Below are 26,771 nucleotides of genomic sequence, written 5' to 3' on the forward strand. Positions count from 1 at the left end.
TCCTCTTCTCAGTCCATAAATCCCCTTACGGCTTCTTTAGAATAAATCTCTATTCCTTTTTATTCTTCTTGAGATATGAGAGTGCTACCTAAATATCACTGAATATCTAAGCTATATTGGGATAGGAATGAGAGGGCATGCATAAATATAATGAGTACAATTAAATAAATGAATACACAAAAACACACACACACACACAAGTGAAAGATGTGAAGTGACAAAGAGAGAGAGAGCGTGAAAGACTGATGAAAAGCAGGAAAGAGAGTGAAAGTGAAAGAGAGAGAGACTTAGAGAGAAAGAAAGCAAGAGAGACTCACAGAGCAAGAGAAAAAGGTGAGAGGCAGAGCCAGACAGAGTCAGAGCTAGGGAGCAAGGGGAGAAAGGGCAGACGAGAGCGAGAATATGAATGAACAAAACAGAAAAAAAGACAGAGTCAAATCGACATTATAGAAACCTAAATACAGTATGACACACACAGAGACAGAGGGACTCACACTGTGAGAGGAACACAGAGAGACACTCACACACATTCATGTAGCGATCCAAATATGAACCTGAATGAGACAATCCCTCAAGATAAGTCCTGAGTGGCTAACTGGGCCTAAACATAATATAGAACCAATGAGCTGTTTTTTGACTAGAGGTCACACACGTTCTCTGAGTTCTCAGAAAGCTCACATACATCCGCTTAACTTTGAGTCTGAGGTGTTTTGTTTTGTTTTTTGTTTTTTTTTTTTGAGACAGGATCTCACTGTGTCACCCAGGCTGGAGTACAGTGGGGCAATCTCAGCTCACTGCAGCCTCAACGTCTCATGCTCAAGCAATCCTCCCACCTCACCTTCCCAAGTAACTGAGACTACAGGCATGCATCACCACACCTAGCTAATTTTTTACTTTTGTAGAGATGAGGTCCCACTATGTTGCATAGGCTGGTCTTGAACCCCTGGGCTCAAGCAATCCTCCTGCCTCAGCCTCCCAAGTAACTGGGACTACAGGCATGTGCCACCATACCTACCTAATTTTTTAACTTTGTAGAGACAGGGTCTCACTATATTGCCCAGGCTGGTCTTGAACTCCTGGGCTCAAGTGATCCTCCCACCTTAAACTCCCAAAGTGCTGGGATTATAGGCATGAGCTACTGCACTGGCCTACTGTTAAGGCTTTCATAGCTGACTCTTATTGCTCATTTTTCCTGAACCAACCAATAAGCTGTGGCTTGAATTCATCAGTCAGAACTCAGCTACATCAACCAGTCAAAACTCAGCAAGTTTGAGTATTTCATTTGCATAAATGGACATGATTGGAAACCTGAGCAGAACTGTTGCTATAAAAACTCAACCTTCCCTTTGTTCTCTGGAATGTACCTAAGTTTCATAACAAAGGCTGTATCTTCCAGTCTGCAAACTGTTCACTGGAATAAAGTCACTTTCTTTCAAATTCCTTTTCACAGAACTTTTATTTTAAAACTTAGACAAATTCACAGAGAGAGAAACTCACATTCTAAGAGAGAAAAATGCAGAGACAGAGATGTATGCACACAGATTCTCTCTTGCTCTCTCTCTCTCTCTCGTACACACACACACACAGATCAAAAAAGAAAGACACAAACTAGACATACAGAGGCATATACAAAGAAAGACATAGTGAGAGGCAAACACGCCAAAGCACACATATAAGACTCGCGTACACATAGAAATAAAGGCACTGAGACCCACAGGTACTCAAAAACCAAAGTAGAGAAAGAGCAAGAAAGAGGACAAATTCAGAGAATGTAGGACAGGAGCAAAACCCATGTGGGCTGCTAGGTCAGGGGAAACAAAGAGAAAACATGCTTGAGTCCCCATATCAAAGTATTGTATTGTCTCGTGTTAATCACCACAATAACCCTATAAAATAAGAAGCATTTTTCTCATTTTGCATAGGGAGAAATGAAGTTCAGATCCAAGGTCACATAAGATACAGACATAATTTGAACTCATTAAAATGTAAGCTCTATAAAGGCAGGGATTGTTGTCTGCTCTGTCCTCTGCTGTACCCCATTACTTACAGCGTGGCCTGCAATAGGACCTGCTACATAAGAAGTGTTCACAACATATTTATGGAAGGAAGGAAGGAAGGAAGGAAGGAAGGAAGGAAGGAAAGAAGGAAGGAAGGAAGGAAAGAAGGAAGGAAAGGAGGAACGAAGGAACGAGGGAACGAAGGTACGAGGGAAGGAACAAAAGAGGGAGGGAACAAGAGAGGGAAGGAACAAGATGGGGAAGGATGGAGGGAGTGGTGAGGAAACCAGCTTTAAAAAGCCTCAAAAGCCCATTCTCTATTTACCTATCCTGTTCCCATGGCTTCAGTAATAGGAAGTCATCAAAACATAAGTTTCTAATTCAGTGGTTTTGTTCTTTACTCAATGAAGCTGAAAAAGTATTCGAATATTTCAGTTTTATTTGTCAGATGCTTATATGTTTGCATACACACATTGAGTAAGCCACATTCAAACATGTAGAAAATGCTCATTTCATCTTCAACTACTTGAAATTCCTTTTAAAATTTAAAAGAGAACTTGCTTAGTGGCCCAGAGCTTTTAATACAGACATCCCAAGGTCTTGGATTTCAATAGATATATCCCTCTAGCGTTCAGGACCATTCATCAAATTGATGTGATGATACCAATAAAGGAGTCACATCGACTTGAACCAAAACTCTGGTTTCTTCAAAAGGTTCTTTGAGAGATGTTTTCCCAGCAGTGTCTGCTGAGCTGCTGCACAGTGAGTTGAACTGTAGGTACCTCCTACAAGGTCAAGAATTTATTTATTCATTTCCCAAAATACTCAGTCCTCTAACAATGCCCTCCTAAAAACAAAGCCTCTTTCTTCTAAAACCTGTGGTTATTCCTACTCAGAGAATCTCTAACATACTCAGGCTGAATAACCTCTTTATATGCCTAAGAAAAGTGAACCTCTCAAGCTCTGTTTAAATACAGGTACTTTTATGTCAACTTTAAATTTTTCATGAAACAAAAGAATGTTTGTTGATAGGTGAAGAGACAGGAAAGAAACAAATTCATAGTGAAAACGAAGAAGCAAATCATTTCTGCCTTCAGCCTTAAATAACTAACCATTTAATGCATAAAAGCATGGTTTAACTCCTAAAAGATCATCTAAAATGTAAACATATGTTAGGGATTATAAGACTTATTTTTCCTAAAACCTACTCACAATTATACATATACATGTGTCACACCAACATACCTTATGTAATAATAAGAAAGACAATACATTCCAACAGTTTGCTTTCTTCACAGACACTCCAATATTATACACTGAAACAATGTGGACACCAAGTCAAATGGCTATTGCAGAGTCAGTAAGAAGTAACACTAAATGTGAACAGGATGTCAGAGAACTGGGGCAGAAAACAGACTTAAAAGAGCTCAGACTTTCTTTTACTGAAGCAGGAAAGGAGTGGTGAGGGGAAAGAGTATGGACTTCTTTTAAGAAAGGATTTGGTAGCATTTAAAATGAGTGACCTACAAGGTCAAGACAGCACAGGTTCCAGCTGCCCCTGAAAATCTTTTCAATGTTGCCTTTAACTCAAGCCTGAGTTTGGGTAGGCCATGGTTTCAGAGATGACAGCCATCAGTTTAACAAAGATTTTAAGTCACAAAAGATAGTTTGAAAAGACTTCTGTGATTTCAAGTCTTACAGCACAAAATGGGCTTATTTCAAACCCCTCATTTTCCAGACATAATAGTACAGGGATAGGAACTGCCACTTACAGACTACTTACTCTGAATAGCTGCTTTCTATCCTGCAGCACATGGGAGAACAGTGGAGGGAAAGCAAATGCCCCAGACCCAGAACATTCAAAGGCACCTTGTAGAGAAAGACCAGCTCCAACAGTCTGCACGACTTGGCTCTAACTTGAATAACTGTGTTAACTCACCTAAGAAAAGGATATGTAGATGTGAAGGGAGGCTGATTTTTCCTAGAAACTCAGAAAAACTGTCACCTGAGCTACAACTACCAGTGCTCATTAATGAAAAGTTCTGAAAAGTGCAGGGGCCCATTAGCAAGGTAATTTCCGCAGTGACCTGAATGCATCAGAGTCCCAACTCCCTGCCTGCAATGATGGAAACTTTGATTTATCCAAATTCCCTTGTTGGACTTTGTCTCCTCCAGAAACACCAACGTTCTGTAGAATTTAGCTTTCCTTGCAGGTCTGAGACTAGGGAAAGATTATGTTGGTCATGAGCACACAAGTATCCCAGCAACTGGACTTGTTCTATTTGCTACTCTCTTTTGTTTAAATATTAACAAATGTTGAGGATCTACTATGTGTCAGGCACCATTCTAGGCACTAAGGATATAATAATACATAATAGAACTTATGTAATAGTGGAGGGAAGAAGATTAAGAGAGAATAAAGAGATTATATATAAAATATGTAATGGAATTATAAGCTCTAGGAAGAAAAATAAAGCAGTGAAAGAAGCCACTTTCAAGAATAAGACAGACCTCATAATCCAGTGTCCATCTGCATTCTTCATGGATGACTGCTCACAGCTTTCACATCACATCACTATCCTTTCATCTTCAGCAAGATGATAAGAATGCCCAGTGCTCCTTCTTTGGGCACCAGTGGTATGTGCAGATCAATATATGCAGGCCTGAAGTCCAGGAACTTTCACCCTAGTGATGTTCCTTTATCACATAGAAGTTGAGCCAGTCTTTTCCCCTGCTCTCCAGCCATTTTTGGACATGCTTGGAACTCTTCGCTTCTCTCCTCAGAAGGGTCTATCAGTAATTGACCTTTTTGTATTCTCTTGATGCATGTATAACATCAGTCTACCCAAACTTTGGGTAGGGAGCCCATCAAGTTGGTAGGGTGACCACAACAGACATTTGTGGAGCTTGAGGTCAGAGAAGCCCACTCTAGGAGGTATCTGATGGGTTAGGGAGTGACCTATACAATATCTAGGGGAGGAACAGTCCAAGGGAGGAGAGTCCCGGTGTAGTGAAGAAAAGGCAAGGAGGCAGATAGGCTGGAGTAAACAAGGAATAAACTATGTGGGGAGCTGGGGGGTCAGGGAGATCATGGCAGAAGGAAACAGATCCCATAGAGCCATGCAGGCGATGCTGAAGAGATCTGGGTTTTCTTCCAAGTAAAACCATCAGAGGGATTTGAGTAGTAATTTCACATTTACCAATTTATATTTTAACAGAATCATTCCAACTGCTATGGCAAGAATAGAATTTAGGGGTCAAGAGCGGAGTTAAGAAGAGGCTATTGCAAAAGTTTCTAGAGGAAGGAAGCACTTACATCTAAATAACAGTGTAATTTGTAAGGTGAGGTTTGATTGTGGATATAGCTAAAGGTAGAATCTGAAAGATTTGCTCATGGATTGGATAGGACGTATGAGAGAAAGATAAAGCTTCAAGGAAGATTCCTAATTTTTTTGTTTTGTTGTGTTTTGTTTTTTGGTTTTTGTTTTGGTTTGGTTTGGTTTTTGATTGATCACCTGGAAGAATGGAGTTGCCATTAACTAAGACAGTCAAGATGGTGACAAAGATTACATTTTGATGGAGCGGGGGTGTAAAAAGTTGGACTTTGGCTATTTTTGAGGTAAGATGTCAGATTTCTCAGTAGACACGTCAGGTAGGAATCTCGAAATCAAGGGAGAAGACAGGACTGGAGATACCAATTTGAGAGTTAAGTTGTAGATGGTATTTGCAACCAGGAGTCTATCCATGGAGTGACAATAGAGTGAAAAGAGTAAAGGTTTGAGAGTGAGTCTGGGGCATGCAAACATTTAGTCAAGAAGATCAAGGAAGGTCCAGCAATGAGGAGACTTTGAAGTCATAAACTGGCATTCTTGAGCCTGGTTTACATGAGTCCAACCTAAAGACATGTACTGATAAATTGAGTCCTGGTCCTGGGAGGCTGAAGACTACATCTTTAGTTTTGGCATATTCACTATGATAATTAAAAAATCTTGTGAGGCTTCTTCCAGAGAGTACCCCCTATTGTAGTCAACCTGTTTCTATTGGAGTTAACTCATTAATCATCCTATCACTTCTGGATGTAATTGTTATTACATTCCTTATATAGATGAAAGAACAAGAACTAGCCCAAGATCACAAAGCTCATAAGACATGGTTGTTGGTTAGGCTTAAATTTCAGGCTCCCCAACTCCAAGGGGCAAATAAATTAATTCAATGAATCGCCTTATGTCACATGGCAAATTAATAGAAAAGTTGTAATCAAATCCTTGATCTTCTCAATTCATTGTGTTTTCCCCCCACTGGGAATAAATGATGTGATCATGGAGAATTCTAGTAGGTTATCATTTGCTGAATATTCTTGTATTTCCTGACAAGCCCTCACTGCAGAGCAAAGATTAACCATTCCTGACCTTCACTTTATGTGTCCATAGCAAGAGAGTTCAGGAATAGACAATTTAAGGAATAGGCAATGTAGAAAATAGCAAATGAATACTCAAAGAAATAATCCTGAACATAAGTTTTTAAATGTTAAATTAATATCAAATGTGGGAAAATCCTACTAACATACCACATCTACAATAAGAATACAGAATCTAAGAGGAGACATGCATAATATTTTTAGGGTTTCTGGTTTTTTTAGTCTTTTTGTGACAAGTCACTATAAAATTGTTAATATTTTATTATTAAAGTTTTATTTTAAAATAATCATGATCTATTTATATGGAATTTAAAAATCAGTATTACATAATTTTTATTAGTCAAAGACCAATTACTTTTCAATACCTACAAAATTACTCTAATTTCATAAATACATTCTACAAAATTACTCTAATTTTGTTAATACATTCATGTAAGATATTACTAATTTTTTTTTTTTGAGACAAGGTCTTGCTCTGTCACCCAAGCTGCTGGAGGGCAGTGACGAAATCATAGCTCACTGCAGCTTCAAACTTCTGGGCGCAAATAATCCTGCCACCTCCGCCTCCCCCGTAGCATGGACTGCTGCTGGCATACATCCCCACCCGTGGCTTTTTTTTTTTTTTTTTTGTAGAGATGGGACTCTCACTGTGTTGTCTAAATTGGTCTCAAACTTCTGGCCTCAAGCAATCCTCCTGCCTTGGTTTCCCAAAGTGCTGGGATTACAGGCATGAGCCACTGCACTCAACCTACCTTTTGTTTAAAAACCTTCCATTTGTATTTGGCTTCCTCATTTACAGTTTTTCACATATATCTCATAACTGGATTATGAGAATCAAGGGTCAATTAGAAGAAGTAGGTATTGTTACTTATTTTATATAAAGAGAAGAATTATGGCTTAAAGAAGAGAAGTGAGCAACTGAAAGTCAAACAACAGGAGCTTGAAATTGAGCCTATGTCATTAGGTTCCATAGCCAATGCACTGTCAGATGGATTCCTACCTAAAGCTAAATTTCTTGGGAAATTTTACAAAGAAGGGATATATGTATCCTCAATGGAATTAGCATAAATGGCATAAAGGACAGATAGAAAAAGACGTGTATATTTTACATGCAGTGCTACCTATGAAATGTGAATCATTAGCTATTAAAATTAGCACTTATAAAAAGCCTTTAATATATACACATGGTTCTAAAACACCCAAAAATATTCACAAATTCCTGTGCAATTCCACTAGCATTTAGGCTGCTAACAGCTATTTATGTTATCCCCTTGTATTTCTACATTTACAGTTTCTAAGCAGAAAAGAGTTTCTGGCACCTTACCAACTTTTCTAAATGCTTTTGTATCTATTATGAAAATGTAAATATATCTTTGACTTATTTACGGAAAATTGGGTTTTAAAAGAGAGATTACTTTCTTAACCATATAATAATATGCTTCAAATACTTAGGGAATGAAATAATAAAAAATACATAAATATCTTTAAGTAACTAGATCTTACAGACAAAATTGATTGTTTTGAAAGCTACAGAGAATTGTAATGAAACTATGTCAGAACATCTTGATAACAATTAAAGTTTACATTAATTTTAAAATGCTAGTTTTAAAAAGTTACTAAAATATGGTGGGAAAAGTTTTCCAAAAGTTAATACTTTAATAGATTACATCTTTTACAGGACACGAAAAGGAGGAAACATGATAAGACACTCATAGAAACTAAGAAAATGAAAATATGATGAAAGAGCAAATGTTTTTAATATTCCCATTTTCAATAGAGAAAAAAGAATAAATAGAATGCACTTAACGAGGCACAAGGTAAAGCCAAGATTTTAGCCTATGACTGTCTTTGGTCCCACTCAAAAAGTAACTGGCAAAACAAATGAACAAACAAGCAAGTTCAAGATACCAAGATCAAGTTAGCATCATTCGTTCTCTCCTATTGGAATCTTATTCTCTGGCACTACTGAATCTTCTTCATTCCCATATCATATCTAGATATGACAAAGAAAACTCTTGAAGGAATGATAGATTCTTTTGGAGAAAAGAAAGCAGGTTTCCTTTCAAACTGAAACACTCTCACACTGCCATAAATTGCTTCTTGTGTTACAAAATTTTCATCTTGTCAGCCTCAGAAAAACAAAACAAAATAATAATTTTAAAAAACCCTGTAAACTCTTAGGGGCTCACTGCAGGATTGTCTGAGCATTACTCATGAAAAATGTAACACAATTTGTATAGTTTAAAAATGAATAAAAATATTTATTGAATACACTGGTACTTTAAAATAGCTCCCTTTTTATAATGGGAGACAAGTGTAAGACATTTTGTCAAATTTCAATATTCTTTACCAAAAGTATTCAGAATCATAAAGATGTTTTCTGGCTCCCAGGGAATTTCTTAGCTTTTAAGAAAACAAAACAAGGGAAAGGGATATAAATTTTAGAAAATACATTACTAATAAGTATAGACTATGCCTTGAGAATGTCAAAATGTGGGTGTTCTACATTGACATATATAGAAAAATTACATAGCCTAAATGTCAAACTACAAATAGTAGCTTGAAAAATAAGCATCATACATGCATCATACTGTAGGTCCTTGCTTTGTTAATTAGGTCCCATTTTTGGTACTATTTGAGCTTCAGATGCCTACATCCAATTGCCTATTTAACTTCTTCATCTGGATGCCCAATATATCAAACTGAACAGATCTAAAAAATTAATTTTAATTCCTTGAATCCTAGTTTTCTTTATCTCAGAAAATAGTTCATAATTTTCCTAGATGTTTGAGCCAAAACCTGGGACTTATCCTCGATTTTACCCATTCCTTCACTTCCTATCCTTGATCTAACAAGTCTTGTTAGCTTTCCTTCAAAATAGATCCCAAACTGGTATATTTTTTTTTCCCAGTTTTTCCTTCATCTTTTTTCAACTACTCTGATGGGAATAAAATCCAAGTTTCTCCTCCAAGATTACAAAGATTCAAGCCCTACAAGATCGTGTCAATGGATTTTCCGGCACACCCTCCTTCTCTTCAAACATTCAGGTGGTGTTTTCTGTGGGCCTCTTCCTTTTCAGTTCCTTCTGTCATGACTGCCACCTCCCAGCTTTTCTGTTCCTGGATCCCACTTGTCATATCAGGTCCTCAGCTCATAGATTACTATTTTTGTGAAGTCTTTTCTGACCACCCAGCCTAATTGGCAATGTCCTACTCCCACAGCCCATCATTCTCCATCACCGCATCCTGTTTTGTTTCTTCATAACACTTGTCATTTTCTGTAATTACTTTTCCTCTGTGTTTGCTGGGTTTATTTTCTCTCCCCCTCATCAAAGAGAGTATAAATTCCATGAGAGAAGCAGTTTGATTTGTCCTGCGTGTCCCTGTATATCTAATCCTATAATATTACTCGAATGAATGAATGAACGAATGAATGAGTAAATGAATATGTTACATATGTGGTCCTATCCCTAGATATATCCCTAGATACGGCTAACTGTTGACTGTGTTAGGAAGAATTATTTATATAAGACAAACTCTGCAGCAAGACTCCCCAGGAGGCTCACTGATGTCTACAGTTCCAACACATTCCTCACCAATCAATACTAAAGACAACATTAATATGAATACAGAACTAGACCCAATCAGATTGTACGATGGTGCTTTAGTAACCTAGAAAACTTGGTAGATTAAAAGTGAGGGAGAGCTGCTTTCCTAGTCTCAGGGGAAGAGAAGAACAACTTCATCTCACCATGACTAACAGGAGTCAGTCTCTTTTTCTGGATAATGCTGCTGCCAGCAGTTTTAAAGAAGTACATATAATATTTATGCCAAAATAACTTTCGTAACTGGATTTTCGAAAAAGAAAATCAGTGAGGGATGGGGTGCATGTTTGAGAGACGGGAATGGATAAATGCTTCTGGCCAGAGAAAACCAACCCTAGGGAGTCTTTGTGCAACTACACATAAACATTCAACTCACACTGTGACTTCTGCCTGCAGGTAAATTTCCTTTGGAATATGCTACTTACCCTGAGATTGTCAACAAATCTGAATCTGTTTTAAAAACACATGGTTTTGCTTTCTTTTAAATAACTGTCTGTGGGGCTTCAAACCATGGCTTATGAGACATTCCATTTTAATTCTTTGAAGGTGAGGACCAGGACCATGTCATGTGTTCATTCTCTGGCTCTACCTGAATCCACTGATGTGCTGGCTATGCAGCAGAAACTGCGCCTTCCTTTCAAGGGAATGTCATTGAAAGGAATATTGGACAGCAAAAATGTAAGATCTCCTTGAAGGGAAAAGATGTCATAACAGAATGACTTTCTCCTTTTCCTAATTTTTAATGCCAAGAACAGCTTGTACTCATTTTGTGTGAGGTCAACAAAGGGGATTAGCTAGTGCAATGCTTCTCTGCTTAAAAAAAAAATTAAGTTTTCCTTTGGGTAAAGCTATATGTATTTCCTTCTTCTTCCTCAGTTTGCATTCAGGTAAGCATTTGCAGATTATTTCATAAACATCATTTTTTCTTCAAAGAGATTTAGTCAAAAATTAAAATTAAAAATTAAATTATTATTATTTTTTTGAGTCAGAGTCTTCCTCTGTCACCCAGGCTGGAGTACAGTGGCACAATCTGGGCTCACGCAACCTCCACCTCATGGGTTTAAGCAATTCTCCTGCCTCAGCCTCCTGGGTAGCTGGGATTACAGGTGGTTGCCACCATGCCCGGCTAATTTTTGTATTTTTAGTAGAGATCGTTTCCCCATATTGTATTTTTGTATTTAAATAATAATAATTTTGTATTTTTAGTAGAGATGGTTTCCCCATATTGACCAGGCTGACCTCAAACTCCTGACCTCAAGTGATCTGCCCATCTTGGCCTCCCAAAGTGCTGGGATTACAGGCATGAACCACCATGCCCACCCCTAAAAATTAAATTAATTAAAAAGCAATCAGGTGTTCTGTTTTCAATTCTCAGTTCTAATTCTCTGAAGCTATAATCTTTTCTCCAAATCAGTGCAATACCGATTCAGAGAGTTAAAAAGAATATTTCATTTCATTAAAAAATTTAAAGGAAAACACTGAGAAAAGATTTGTAACCAATATGAAAAACTATTAATACCTTTATTATATGAAGTGGAAGTTCAAATGGATAAGGTAAAACATTATGTTCCAAAGAAATAAATGAGTACAAGACACAAAAGAGACATTTTTAAAAGGGAAATACAGCTGGAAAACTGTCCCACCTCGCCAGCAATCTTAACAGAGCACATTAATATATGTTTGTGTCTAGTCTATACAATTATAAACAAAAGTAAATACTCAAATTTACTTCTCTAACTAAAAACCACTGAGGCATCCTTTGTTCAAACAAAGTATTATTGAGGTGCTCAGGAAATTGGGTTTAATTCATGATATTTGAAAGGGTGGGCCTTGGAAATTGGCCTGCTTTTACTCTGACTCACCATGTTTCAGGAACTTTTGAGGGAGCTTAAAAGAGCTTCTAATTTTCCAAGAAGCACAACTGGAAAACCACTATTTTTAATAACACCCAGTACTGACAGACACTGTGCAACAGGCATACTCCTACAATGTGCATGAGATTCTAAATCACTTCAACCACTGTGAACAGCAATTTAGAAATATTTTCTAAAAATCGCAGAAGCATCCATATACTTTGGCTATTTACATTCACTTCTGAAAACCTAAATTAGCTCAATTGCATGAAGACACTAAATGCAGCATTATTTAAGTTGGTAAATTTTAGAAATAAGTAAATCCATGTATTCAACCATTCGATAAATATTTACTGATCAATGACATTACACAAACTAATGTTACCATTAATGGCTGACAGGAAGCAGGAATGGTGGAGCACGTGGTTTAGAAAGCAGATGAGCTTCACTAGGTAGCACCTACTGTATTCTGTACTAAAGTCACGAAATCTCATCTGAAGGTGACCTTAATCTTACTGGAGGGCATTAATTCCCTACATTAACCTACTCCAGATATCACATTACCAAAAAGTACAACGAAAACTAGAAGAGAAAATATGTGAGGTTATGGCATTCTAAGTGTATTACTTGGGTTCTTTAGGTTAAGACTACATCCCTTATCTGAAGTAAGGTCTCCTTGAAGAGAAAAAAATTCAAAAAATGTAAAACAGTTATCTGGAACTCTTTGTCTTGGCTATGAATCTATGGAATCTATAGTTATTTGAAGCACTCCAGACAAAAAATGAGTAAGAATGGCTTCTGCCACACAGAGGTGGGTCAGAAGCTCGACTGCAGGTTTCTCCTTGGTAAACTCCAAGCTCAAAATAAATCAAAGCAATTTGTACATCAGATTATCCAATTTCACATTTTTTTGTGTGTCCATCTTCCCTATGTAATCTCGTATCTTTAAAAAGTCTTATTTAAATGCCTCCAACCTAGTGTCAGCTGTGCTCTGGGTAACTGAAAAATTACATGTCCAGATTTTAGCCAAAGAGAAGAAGAGAAGATATCCCAGCATACCATTCATGCCTTAAGTAGGTGTGATGATGGCAGAGGTGATAAGTGAGAGATCCTGTAGTCTAGGAAAGGTGGGTCTCAAAGACCAAGGTTCTGTTGCCCCACCCCACGCAGGGCAATATCCTACTCTACTGTCATTCTTGAAGGGGCCGATGTGGATTTTATTTGTAAAATAATCAGATAAATAAAGATGAATTATTTATATTAATAAATAATAAAATAATATAATTAAAGAATTAAATAAATTTGATTAAAGAAAGTCACTTTTTTATAGTCTCAAGAATGTTTAGAAAATCATAAAGTTAAAGAAGAAGCATTTAGAGATATAAATGAAACCAGGAAACAGAAAATAACTTCTGAGGGCAAAAAAACAAATGAACCGATAAAGATAAACTTCAGGCTATTGCAACTGTCTCTGCTTATCTGTTTTTCAGATGGTGGCAGTTGATCAAAAGAATGTGGAAGTGACTTCTTCAGGTAAGGAGACAAGTGCAAATCAAAGCAATATGAGTTTTTTTCTTTTTTTAATTGAAAGTAAAACAAAAAAAAGTTCTAATATGATCACTTATTCAAAAGAAAAAATAGAAAATAAATTATAATCAGTGTCAGTGGTCAGTAGTTATTTTTTTAAAGAACAGCATTTTAAAAGATTATTTTAACCTTAGAATAGTTGCTTTCTGTAAACATAGCATGAATCTAATTTCATAATCTGCTGCATGTTATTTTATAGAAATTTTAATTAGTCTAAACACAAAGTCTTTGGGTCTGTCCTATCTTGCTACAGTAAAAAGCACATTAGTACATTCTTGGATAGCTGTCTGTTTATTTTCTTTCACTTGTCTTATTTTATCTTGGGGTATTGCATGCATCTTTGTAAGTCAGCTAAACTATGTTCTGAAAGAAGGTGAGAGACAGGACTAGCTATATTTCCTAGGCTAACTAAGAATTCCTAAGCCTGGCTGGGGAAGGTGACTGCAACCACCTTTAAACACCCGGCTTGTAACTCAGCTCACACCTGATCAAGCAAGTAGTAAAGAGAGCTCACTAAAATATCAATTAGGCTAAAAGCAGGTGGTAAAGAAATAGTCAATCATCTATTGCCTGAGAGCACAGAGGGAGGGACAAAGATCTGGATAAAATCCCAGGCATTCTAGCTGGCAGTGGCAACCTGCTTTGGGTCCCCTCTTGTATGGGAGCTCTGTTTCACTCTATTAAATCTTGCAACTGCACACTCTTCTGGTCCGCCTTTATTCCGACTCAAACTGAGTTTTCGCTCACCATCCACCACTGGTGGTTGCCGCAGTGGCAGACCGGCTGCTGACTTCTACCCCTCTGGATCCCTCAGGGTGTCTGCTGTGCTTCTAATCTAGCAAGGTGCCCATTGCTGCTCCCCATGGGGCTAGAGGCTCACCATTGTTTCTGCGCTGCTAAACATTGTTTCTGTGCCGGGGTTCGTCCTAATTGAGCTGAACACTAGTCGCTGGGTTCCACAGTTCTCTTTCATGACCCATGGCTTCTAATAGAGCTATGACACCCACTGCATGGCCCAGTGTTCCATTCCTTGGAATCTGTGAGGCCAAGAACCCCAGGTGAGAGAACACAAAGCTTGCCGCCATCTTGGGAGCGGCCTGCCACCATCTTGGGAGCTCTAAGAACAAAGACCCACCAGTAACAAAGGTAGAGTATAAACAAAGAAATAAAAATAACTTTTTCTATCTTAATACTTATTCTTTCTGACATATTTTTTTCTGATAATGATTACACCTACCTTAGATTGTTTGCAAAGGTAGCGACAAAGTTCTCCAATATACTGAAACACAGTCACATCATACTTCTTGCAGTCATTCCAAAACTGGCTTGCTGAGAATTTCTTCTTTAACACACAAGTGGCACCTATAAGAAAAGACAAAAACAGGCACTAGGGAAAAAAAATTCAAGGGCAGAATGAACATAAAACATAAATTATGTTTCTCTGTCTAGAATATGTTTGCTCATTTTAAAACTTTAATAACTCATCGTCAGTAATTTCTATCAAACTCATTTGGAAACACTGATTTTATTGTCCAAAAACTCTGTTAAAAATATTGTACTTCTATATTTTTTAATTCTATTTTTTATTCTATATTTTTGTAATTCTATATGCTTTTTGCAATACACAGGACAAAAGCAACAGTCAAAATAAGTAAAAGAGTTAAAGTATTAGAGCATCGCTATTGATAAGAGTCATCCTTCTTCATAGAAGCCTAGAATATTCATTTACTTTTGAATTTGAATGTATACATATTATTCATTTTTAAAACTTTAAAGCAGTCTCAACATATCTTGCAGTCAACTGTTAGTAAGGTTGAATTGGCAAGATAGTACTAACAAAAAAGTTCTTAAATGACTGCAGAACCTAGTTTTCACAACAATGTATGTCCAGTGAAGATTTTAATGTCTTGACCTTCATCTTTATTTATGGTGGATATTGATAATATTCTAAATATTCTATTCTAAAAATTACAGCATTTTAGACAAATACAAGTAGCAAATGATCTCCACTGTTTGTATATTATGTGACGTCTAGAAACTGACACATAATCTTGCATGTTTATGAATGGAATCTACTGAGTCACGAGCTCTACCAACTAATTTATTGAGTGTCTATGGCAGATTGTTTGCAAAGATGGCCTCAGCAATTTCTTCAAGGCTCTTACTTTTGTAATGTAAATTTGCTCCTTCTCCCTTCAAGAGGTGGCTTCTATTTCTCCTGGAATCTTGAATCTAGGCTGGCCCATGACTTGCTCTGATCAATGGAATGAAGGTGAAATAACCTATGTGACTTTCAAGAGTAGGCCTTAAGTATGCAGCTTCCATACTCACTCCCTTGGAACATTTCTACACCATTTGAGGAATCTGGGGCTAGATTGTTTGAAGGTGAGTGACCACAAGGAGGGAGAAACCCAGCCAATAGCCAGCTCCAGCTACATGGCCAAATCCTCAGAAAACTGTTCTTTTCACCTCAGGAAAACACTGAATATGCCATAAAATTGTGTGGTTTTTTAAAATAAATATTGTTATAATAAAATAATATGCATATAATCACTCTAAATTCTACCAATAAAGCTTCAAATATTAATAAACACTTGTTCTAATTATTAGGCATTTTGAAAACTTACCAAAAAGAAAATAAAGCCTTACCCAACTCAACACATCCAGAAATTCCCAGGATAGCTGCTGAACTATGATACAGAGGAAGGGTTATATAAACAATGTCATCAGCAGTACAACCAAAAGCCCACAGGACAGCAGAACCCCTTAAAACCTGCAGCTGACTAATCACAGCTGCTTTTGGTAGACCTGGAAGAAAAGAAAAGAACAGGAAACATATATACACACATACATACATATACATATGCATACATATTCATATAACTAGAAAGGAAATAATAGAAAGGAAGATGATGCTGATAACAACTACACTAGCAATTTACACAAAATATATCATAGTCTATCTGCTTTGTAAAAGAGGCCATTCTGACTTTAGCAACGCTCCTTTGACAGGTTGCTAAGTAGGACTGTATCTCAAACACTATGTAATTTTATAGTTGGCCTTTCTGTATAGATCTAAGATTCTAGAAATTAATTACAGTGGTAGTGCACATTTGGTTTCAGTAGCTATCTGATAAAGAGTATTTGGGAGGTAAGTTTTTGTGAGTCCTCATGTGTCTGAATATGTCTTTTTTTTCCACCCATACACTTGAATGGCTGCTTGTAAAGAATTCTAGGTAAGAAATTATTTTTATGCAGGACTTTGAAGGCATTGCTCTATAATCTTCTGACTTCCATTATATATGTTGAGCAATTATCAGTCTTTCTGATTTCTTATGCTTTGGATGCAACATGGTATTTCTATTATTTCATTTTTGGAATCTTCTATTAGTTTTCAGTAGTCTATAATATCATGATGACTTGTACTGGGACCAGTCTCATCTATCCATTTCGCTGAGAAATTTGTAGACCTTTTCAGTCTGACAACTCAGGTCTTACAGTTCTAGATATTTTTGAATTTGAAAAGAAAAAAAAAATTCACATCCCCTTCTTCTTGTTCCTTCATTATTTGTTTTTTTTTTCCCCCCATTGCTTTTTTTGGTTACATTTATTTGTGTGTTCATCCTTTCATCTTTAGAACTCTTGATTTTTTTAAGATAGCCCTCCTGGACAGAATCACTGATTTCCTAATCTTGTCTATCCTATTTTTCTACTCTTACCTTTTGCTTTACTTTTTGAGAGATTTATTTTCCAACACTTGTGTTCTCTGAATATTCCTCTTTTTGTAGTATGTTATTTTTATATTATTGACCCTTTTTGTCCCCATCTTTCAGAATATTAGCAATAACAATTTTTTGAAAATTTCTCCTCTCTATCTTGTCAGTTTTCTCCAACATCCTTTTTATCTTTGGTTTGTATTGGTCTCAATCTAATCTAGAATATATTCAGGAGGAATTTTTCAAATATCTGGAGACTACTGACTATCAGTTTATGTTTAAAAGTGCAGACACAAAAACACAAAATAAACAAGCAAAACATTAACTAGAATCTCTGTGCCTGAAGAACACGTATTTACTAGTTGGTTTCACTGTCGAGAACATTCTGTTGGGGGAACCCATCATGATCAGTGTCTTTCAATTTTTACACATGGGCTATTCAGATTCCTCAGACAAGAATCTTAATGATTAAAACAGTCAAGTGTTAAAAGAAGTTACATATATTAAAGAGAACTTATATATATATGTATACACATATACATATACACATATTTACAGAGAGGGAGACGTTCTCTTATATCCCCTACTTTTTAAACCCCTGTTCTTCCTGGTATTTTCAGAAGTTCATCTTTTCCAGAGAATACACCTCAGGACTTCTATCAGGGTGGAAGAAGCAATCCAGGACTACAGTTCCTTCTTAAACAAACTTCCCATAAAATTTCCCCATTTATTTTCTGCTCTTTGAGGTACCTGGTACCCAACTGCTGAGCCTTTCTGGGGTTTGGTGGGGGCAAATGAGTTTTCTTCAAGGCTTTACCATAAGCTTCAGCTTCTTGGGTCTGCGGTATCTGCCACCACACTCAGTCATCATCTCCTTTTCTAAAATTTTGTAGCTGTCATCTCTAGTTCCATTCTTTTTGTCCTAAGGGACTGTGTATCTGCTCAATCTGCCAACTTCTAGACCTGTAATTATTCAGTAGATCTGTTTAGGTAGCCTGAAGAATCTCAGAGAGAAGCTCCCTGAGTCTGGACAGAGTAGCCACACACATATTAGCTGTTTTCAGTTCATTTATCAAAGCTGTTCTAATCATAGTAAAAAAAATTAAAAAAAAAATACATCCTATTCTCCAGTCTAAAAGGGATTACAATTAGGAACTGAATAGATTTTTAAAATATAAGAAAAATTTTACTATGCAATAGTTGCTTACAACCTTTGCACAAGAAATAAGTAACAGAATACTCTTAATATGTCTAAGTCAAATCACCAATCATCTTCAAACTAATAATGAAAGCCTATTTAGGCTACCATTAATACCACTCAGTTTTTCCTAGAAATCAATTAAGTTTAACATATCTTTTGAATTCTCTTTCTCTTCTTTCTTAAGACTGAGTCTGACTCTGTTGCCCAGGCTGGAGTGCAGTGGTGCAATCGGCTCACTATAATCCCGAACTTCTGGGATAGAATGATTATCCTGCCTTAGCCTCCTGAGTAGCTGGTATTACAGGTGCATGCCACCACACCTGGCCAATTTTTTTTTTTTAGATATGGAGTCTCACTATGTTGCCCAGGCTGGCCTCAAACACTTGGTCTCAAGTAATCCTCCTGCCTTGGCCCCCAAAATATGTGATTATAGGTGTGAGTCACTGTGCCAGGCCCTTCTTTTGAATTCTCAGGCAGTTTTATTATTCTTTGTTATTGCTGTTGTTTACATAAAATAAAGTTTATTTACTTGATTTTATGCTGTATCTTTGTCCAAACTTGCAATGCGTTCAAGATTTCTTGTTTGTCATATAATTCAATTACCCTAACCAAAATCAGGAGAGTCAGCGACAGGTGCCTAAATTGCAGGTATACCTGGATTATGCTTAGGATTTAATAATTTACACAGGAATATAGAGAACTGTTTTCAAGTACATTAAAACACTTTTTAAATCCAAAAGAATCAGTAGAAACTATTTAAACTAATTTCTTCATTTTAGATATCACAAATTTAAGGATCAGAGAAGCTAACAAAGATCTTGCCTAAAAAGTCAAGTATCATACACTGAGCAATGAGACTGGATCAGGGTGTTTGGACACTTCCGTGCCCTTTGTACTACCAAACTTTAAGAAAATATTGTCAAATGGGACAAACGCCAAACGAACAAGATGACTTTTCAAGTATAAGTTAAAATAATTAACTTTCCATTCAAGTTGGAAAGTTCTAGCATCTGAGATCCTTACATCTTCTTGCAAGCATGCGTTCTCAGATGGTTGGTCACTACCTATGGTAGAAATTTGCCCAACACCATTGCTTTGCAAATTTGTCGCATTCATTTTAGCCTTCAGAATAATTGGATCATACCTGTTGTTCCAGAGGTAAAAATGTAAAGACAAGTAGACTTGAGGAGTGAGACAACATGGCGGCTGCGTGGCACGGGCTCATCAGATGAGGTGCTCAGTTTTTCTTTGAGTGAAATTATGCCTTGTGGAACTGAATCTTTCATCCCCCAAACACTGATATTTTCTGAGAGGGTTGGAAGGATTTCTTCTACAGTTCCAAGCAAATCTAAAAGCCAAAGGGTTGGGAAGAGGTAAGCAAACCTTAAATCTCAAACCATTCACTTTGGAGTTGCTTTTGTGTATTGAAACAGGGATCAAATGTAAATAAAATGCTGATTTCTTTCTCATGTTGGACAAGTAATATCACAGCCATTTTATGGTTCTGTTTCAACAGGACCACCTGAAAGGGAAATTTAGTTATCGCCTGACAGACCAATGCAAGCAGTCCAATTCAGACTGAATTTAAGAGACTCTATTATTCAAATTATGGGTTTTCCCCTGCCAATTTTTAAATAAAACTATTTAAAACTCTGTCTGAATCTAAATTCAGGATACTGCACTGAACATTTTCCTTGAAGTACAACTCGGTAGCTAGTTATTCCAAAAAGCTGTCTGTAGGTTACTCTTCAGTTTCACTGTAATGCAAAACACTTGGGAGAATCCCCTGACTGCTCTGAAACAAGATCATTGTGGTTTAGAAATCATTCCAAAGCCAAAAGTTAAGTGAGTGGGTACTCCAAAATGGGGGAGGGTGGGAGAGAGAGGCGAAGATTGAGAAATCACCTACTGGGTACAATGTTTACAATTCAGACTTTGGGTCTGAATTGTGCCTGCCACCACACCTTGCTAATTTTTGTATTTTCAGTAGAGATGGGGTTTTCACCATGTTGGCCAGGCTGGTCTTGAGCTCCTGACTTCAGGTGATTCATCCACCTTGGCCTCCCAAAGTGCTGGGATTATAGACATGAGCCACTGCGCACAGCCCGACAGCTGGATTTTCTATGACCTTTAACAAAGTCTACATTGTAGGCTTAATTTCTGTTTTCAAAGAAGCATGTTCATTCAGAACTTACATATTTTTTTCCTCCCACATGCAGTGTACTTTATTACATGGGGTTGCAAGTACAAAAATGTTAATTATAATCCCTGCGTAAAATCCTTTAGCATTTATTTTACAAATTGATTTCTTGTTTCTTCATCAACATTAGATCTTATTCACATTTTTGAGACTGCAAAATATATGGGTAAAAATTTTATATATCCCTCTAATATGCCATTAGTATGAGTTATATTATTTATGCTGCACTAAAAACTATATTATTCTACATAAAACAAGCTAATACTTTCAAAGATATGGGATGGGAATTGATTGATTATAGCTGTTAATGCATTGGTAAGCATTTCAACTTTAAACTTTTAGGCACTAAGAAACCTAATATGAAATTGAGCTACAAATGGTTAACTTTAGCTTTCCATACTGCAAAGCAACATTAGAATTCAAAGTGAAATTACAGATCTTGCCACATGCTTATAGTTACCACCCTATTGTGTAGAGCAGTTCAACAGGCTTGTCACATAATGCATGGGTAGCTATGGTTTCTAAGAAAATTGATGCTTAAATAAACAATGTCTTCAAGCAATTCATATTGAGCTATAGATATTAATACTTCATATAAGGTCCAAAAATTCACTTTATCATGACTAATATGCCAGCTATTTATACAAATATTAGTTTATTAATAATCATACTAACTCTAGGAAGTATGTTTTATCTTCATTTTAAGGAGACTGAACATAAGGAATTTGAAGGCAATTGAACATTAGAAAAAACTGACTGACCTGCGTAAGTTAATACATGATAGAGTTTGTGTTTTCATTAAAATATAGTAGACTTTGAAATCTATCCTGTTAACTTTAAGACCTATACTACTACACTGCCATTCATTACATGTATTTTTAAAATCAGTTATCTAAACATGATTTATTAAATAACTCTTCTCTTTTCCATTGGTGACTCAGGCTGTTCCACTCAATTCTCTGTCTAGTTTTGTGATATTATACTTTTTAATAAGTATAGCTTTAAAATATCTTTATAGAGCTGGTAGTATTAGTAATTTCTCATTAAACTTTATTTCAAAAATTTATTTCCCTATTTCACCCATTTTTCAACACAAAGCTTGCAATTAGGTTGTCAAAAACCCATTGTTCTGATACAGTTTAGAAGTTAAGCTATTTGACTTGTTTTTCCTGTTAGTGGATATTATATGTGCTTTAACAACAATACTCAAAGAACGCTGGAGAAAATGGCTTATTTGACTTAGTTTTCAAACTGTATCATTTGTGAAGTTAAAAATAATTTTAGATTGCTTTTGCTATATCATATCTTTCCTCTTGATATAAAAACTAATAATAGTGTTAGAAAAATATATCAAAATACATATTTGGACAGCTTGCAATACACTGCTGTTGAAATCATCATCTGAAAGTCATGTTAACCTGATTAAATAATTTTATTCGAACACAAGCTGATTAAACTTCTATTCCTCTTGGATTTTTCATATGTTGCTTGCCAAGATAATTTAAAGATTTGTGAATCAAATTGCTTATGCATCAATCATGTTATATTCAGTTCTGACAAATATAAATTATTTTTCCTTAAAAATATAAGGATTCAACATGAAGTGTTGGCTATATTATTTGTTTATGGGAGCAGGAATTGGAACCTGTGAGAAGGGAGTGAAGAATAAGAAAAGTTAACACCTGGAATACAGGAAAATTGCCCAAGAATGGGTTCCAACTTACACTGTGGATCCCACCAGCTTAAAAACAAAAACATATAGTTTCAGGAAAACACTGGAATTCTGGATTGATTCCCTAGAGTATAGGATTTTCAGCCAGAGAAACTGGATTCAAACGTCACTTCTGACACTTGCTAGTTGTGTGACCTTGGACAAGTCACTTCATTTATCTGAGTCTCCCTCTCCTCTTTTGAAAAGTGACTCCATACAACTTCATACAGTTGCTGAGATAATTAAATGGACTATATAAACCATTCATTATAGTGCCTGACCCAGAATCAGTCCTCCTTAAATGGTGTCTGCAGAGGTTGTTGTTGTTATTACTACTACTGTTGGTTGTGATGATGATGACATACAATGAGCTCAAGCTCATTAAATAGAAAGTTTAAGGCTGAAAAGAGGAGATCACAGACCCCGCAAGGGAGAGAAACAGTTTGGGGATCCAGGTCCTTACATGGGAGAAGTGCTTCTAGTGATTCTGGCGTGTTTTGTTTCCAAGTCAGACCATACCCTTCCTCTTCCTACCCAAAAGGGTATAACCAGGCAGGGTGAGTTGGGGCTCACTTAACATAGCAAAGTTCTCAAGGAATGAGATATAAAATTGATGAATAACAGAAGCACAAATCTTTCTATTGCAATCACATATTTTTCCCTGGCATGATTTAACTGGCCTGAATATATGCACACAAGTTTCTAAGTGGGTTTATGTGTTTTCAGTCTCAGTTGTTCCCACATTTTTGAGGGGAGCAGATGGAATATTATTATAACATAATTTATACGTATTATTATAACCAAAATTACACAAAAAAGAAAAAGTCAAACACTTCATTTGGTGTTATTTTGAACACATCACCTGTTGCCAATGAATAATTATTACTGAAATGGCACAAGAAGGCATGTTGCATCTGGCTTGCTATTTTTCAGTAAGAAAGTGGTGAAATTAGAAGAGTAAATGCAGACAAAAGCAATCTACAGACAGAATCATTAGTAAGTAAATGATATATATATATTTAATATATATTATATATAATATATAAAAATACATATATATATTTAAAAGGCAGTGAATACTAAGGTAGTATTTCTGCAAGACTCGGACCCCATCAGGGCTATTTCCCTCATGACCTCTTAGTTATTAACAGTAGAAGAACCCTCTTCTTTTTGGCCAGAGAAGAGCTAGTGACCTCACTCCAAACTTGTATCTGAGAGCATTCCAACCTTGGCCACTGAGGGTTGGGAAGTAGTTATGGATGTACTGCTACTGGAGAGGACAAGAAAGATGTTTAAAGTCAACTCACTAGGGTTGTGTAACACACTACGTGGGTTTCCCTCCATACAACAAATCTCAAATGAAGAGACCTGGGCAAAAGTGACTCCTTACTATGGGTGGCTGTCTTTGCCATTACGTAGTTAAAAATGATGATTGCATCCATTTGTTGAATATACTTTATGATTCTGGTATTCTGTTGGGTTCTTTACATTTAATTCACACAAGACCCAATGATAATCATTGATCAAACCTATGTAATATAGCCTACTACACACCTAGGCTGTACGATATAGCCTACTGCTATAGGGGTCTGTCCGGCTTACCTCTGTCTGAACCACATGATTCATCTTTCTACCTCAATATACTCTCTATGGGGATATAATGATTTAATAGTACACCATCAGAAACGTCCAATGACAATCCAAGAAATCTGAAATTTAATGTGCTAAAAACAATATGTTTATATTGTTTACCAATGAGATTCCAGATGCCAACAATACAGTATTTTAAGTATAAAAGTGACTATGATCTAAGCTACATCTTATTACAAAATCTGTTAATTAATCAAAATAGAATTTTTCCATCTTTGGAAAACATATATCTCATTTATGTTTGAAGGTATGCCAGAAAGAATGGTTGACTTCTCCAGCAACCTACTTACTGAGCCAATCAACTAAATAGTCTTGGCTTAAAACTTCAGTATCCCAAAGTGGCTTTTTTAAATACAAAAACTGATTGTTGGTGTTAAAAACAAAAATAAGGAAACAATGCGATTAGTTATTGGCAAGCAAAGTAAAAGCTGGCACAAGTAAAATTGCAAAATTAATTGGTTCTACTTAAACAACAATTCAGTCAACAGAAAAGTCTGAATGCTCTATTTTGAGAAATAACCAGTCCTATGTACTTTAAGATGAATCTCTCAGGAAACCAGCTTTGGAATGTTTCCATCTTTTCAGGGACACTGTGGCCCTCTTGGTTGGCCCTTGCAAACAGAACTTATGGCTTTATCAATTATTAGCACAACTTGGAGTTTACATTTGCCCCTAGACCCTTTCCTCCTGTAGTGAAAACAAGATTAAAATCAGTGCTCAACAGTAAACATTTGTGTTTTTATCGTTCCAAGATAGCTGAATAGGAACAGGACCAGTCTATAGCTCCCAGCATGAGCGATGTAAAAGACTGTTGATTTCTGCATTTCCAACTGAGGTACTGGGTTCATCTCACTGGGACTTGATGGACAGTGGGTGTGGCCCACAGAGTGTGAGCCAAAGCAGGGTGGGGCATCGCCTCACCTGGGAAGCACAAGGGGTCAGATAATTCCCTTTCCCAGCCAAGGAGAGCTGTGACAGATGGTACCTGGAAACTCAGAACACTCCCACCCTAATACTGCGCTTTTCCAACTATCTTAGAAAATGGCACACCAGGAAATTATATCCCGTGCCTGGCTCGGTGGGTCCCATGCCCATGGAGCCTTGCTCACTGCTAGCACAGCAGTCTGAGATTGAACTGCGAGGTGGCAGCAAGGCTGGAGGAGGGGTGTCTGCAACTGCTGAGGCTTCACTAAGTAAACAAAGGGGCCAGGAAGCTCGAACTGGGTGGAGCCCACCTCAGCACAACCAGGCCTGCCTGCCTCTGTAGTCTCCACCTCTGGGGGCAGGGCATAGCTGAACAAAAGGCAGCAGACACTTCTGCAGACTTAAACATCCCTGTCTGACAGCTCTGAAGAGAGCAGTGGTTCTCCCAGCAGGGAGTTTAAGATCTGAGAACGGACAGACTGCCTCCTCAAGTATGTCCCTGACCCCCGAGTAGCCTAACTGGAAAACACCTCCCAGTAGGGAGGTGTTTCTGACTGACACCTCATACAGCTGTGTGCCCCTCTGAGATGAAGCTTCCAGAGGAAGGATCAGGCAGCAACATTTGCTGTTCTGCAGTCTCCGCTGGTGATACCCAGGCAAACAGGGTCTGGAGTGGACCTCCAGCAAACTCCAACAGACCTGCAGCTGAGGGTCTTGACTGTTAGAAGGAAAACTAACAAACAAGAAGGAATAGCATCAACACTAACAAAAAGGACATCCACACAAAAAATGCCATTTGTAGGTCACCATCATCAAAGAACAAGGGTAGATAAAACCACAAAGATGGGGAGAAATCAGAGCAGAAAAGCTGAAAATTCTAAAAATCAGAGCACCTCTTCTCTTTCAAAGGATCATAGCTCCTTGCCAGCAATGGAACAAAACTGGATGGAAAATGAATTTGATGAGTTGACAGAAGCAGGCTTCAGAAGACCGGTAATAACAAACTTCTCTGAGCTAAAGCAGGATGTTCGAACCCATCACAAAGAAGCCAAATATCCTGAAAAAATATTACACAAATGGCTAACTAGAACTAACAGCGTAGATATGACCTTAAATGACCTGAAGGAGCTGAAAACCATGGCATGAGAACTACATGATGCATGCATAAGCTTCAGTAGCCGATTCAATCAAGGATTGAAATGATATCAGAAAGGATATCAGTGATTGAAGATCAAATGAATGAAATTAAGCAATAAGAGAAGCTTAGAGAAAAAAAGAGCAAAAAGAAACAAAGTCTCTAAGAAATATGGGACTATGTGAAAACACCAAATCTATGTTTGATTGTTGTATCTGAAAGTGATGGGGAGAATGGAACCAAGTTGGAAAACACTCTTCAGGATATTATCCAGGAGAACTTCCCAACCTAGCAAGGCAGGCCAACATTCAAATTCAGCAAATACAGTGAACATCACAAAGATACTCCTTGAGAAGAGCAACCCCAAGACACATAATTGTCAGATTCACCAAAGTTGAAATGAAGGAAAAAAAGTTAAGGGCAGCCAGATAGAAAGGTCAAGTTACCCACAAAGGGAAGTCCATCAGACTAACAGCAGATCTTTCAGCACAAACTCTACAAGCCAGAAGAGAGTGGGGGCCAATATTCAACATTCTTAAAGAAAAAGAATTTTCAACCCAGAATTTCATATCCAGCCAAACTAAGCTTCATAAGTGAAGGAGAAATAAAATACTTTACAGACAAGCAAATGCTCAGGGATTTTGTCACCACAGGCCTACCTTACAAGAGCTCCTGAAGGAAGACTAAACATGGAAAGGAACAACTGGTACCAGCCACTGCAAAAACACACCAAATTGTAAAGACTATTGATGCTAGGAAGAAACTGCATCAACTAA

At 37.0% G+C, this 26,771-nt stretch overlaps 1 protein-coding gene across 3 annotated transcripts in view; it reads right to left on the reverse strand.

The window, feature by feature from the left end:
• Window positions 1-26,771, reverse strand: part of SLC27A6 (solute carrier family 27 (fatty acid transporter), member 6) — a 61,885-nt gene that overhangs the window by 28,716 nt on the left and 6,398 nt on the right. For all 3 annotated transcript variants that reach the window (XM_011981189.1, XM_011981191.1, XM_011981190.1), the window contains 3 exons: window positions 19,520-19,723; window positions 16,108-16,266; window positions 14,696-14,820 (listed from right to left, as the gene is read on the reverse strand). In XM_011981189.1, coding sequence (XP_011836579.1) covers window positions 14,696-14,820; window positions 16,108-16,266; window positions 19,520-19,723 — 488 coding nt within the window. The remainder of the gene's footprint in view (window positions 1-14,695; window positions 14,821-16,107; window positions 16,267-19,519; window positions 19,724-26,771) is intronic.

This window comes from Mandrillus leucophaeus, unplaced genomic scaffold (genome assembly GCF_000951045.1).
Source record: "Mandrillus leucophaeus isolate KB7577 unplaced genomic scaffold, Mleu.le_1.0 Scaffold221, whole genome shotgun sequence".
NCBI lineage: Eukaryota > Metazoa > Chordata > Mammalia > Primates > Cercopithecidae > Mandrillus > Mandrillus leucophaeus.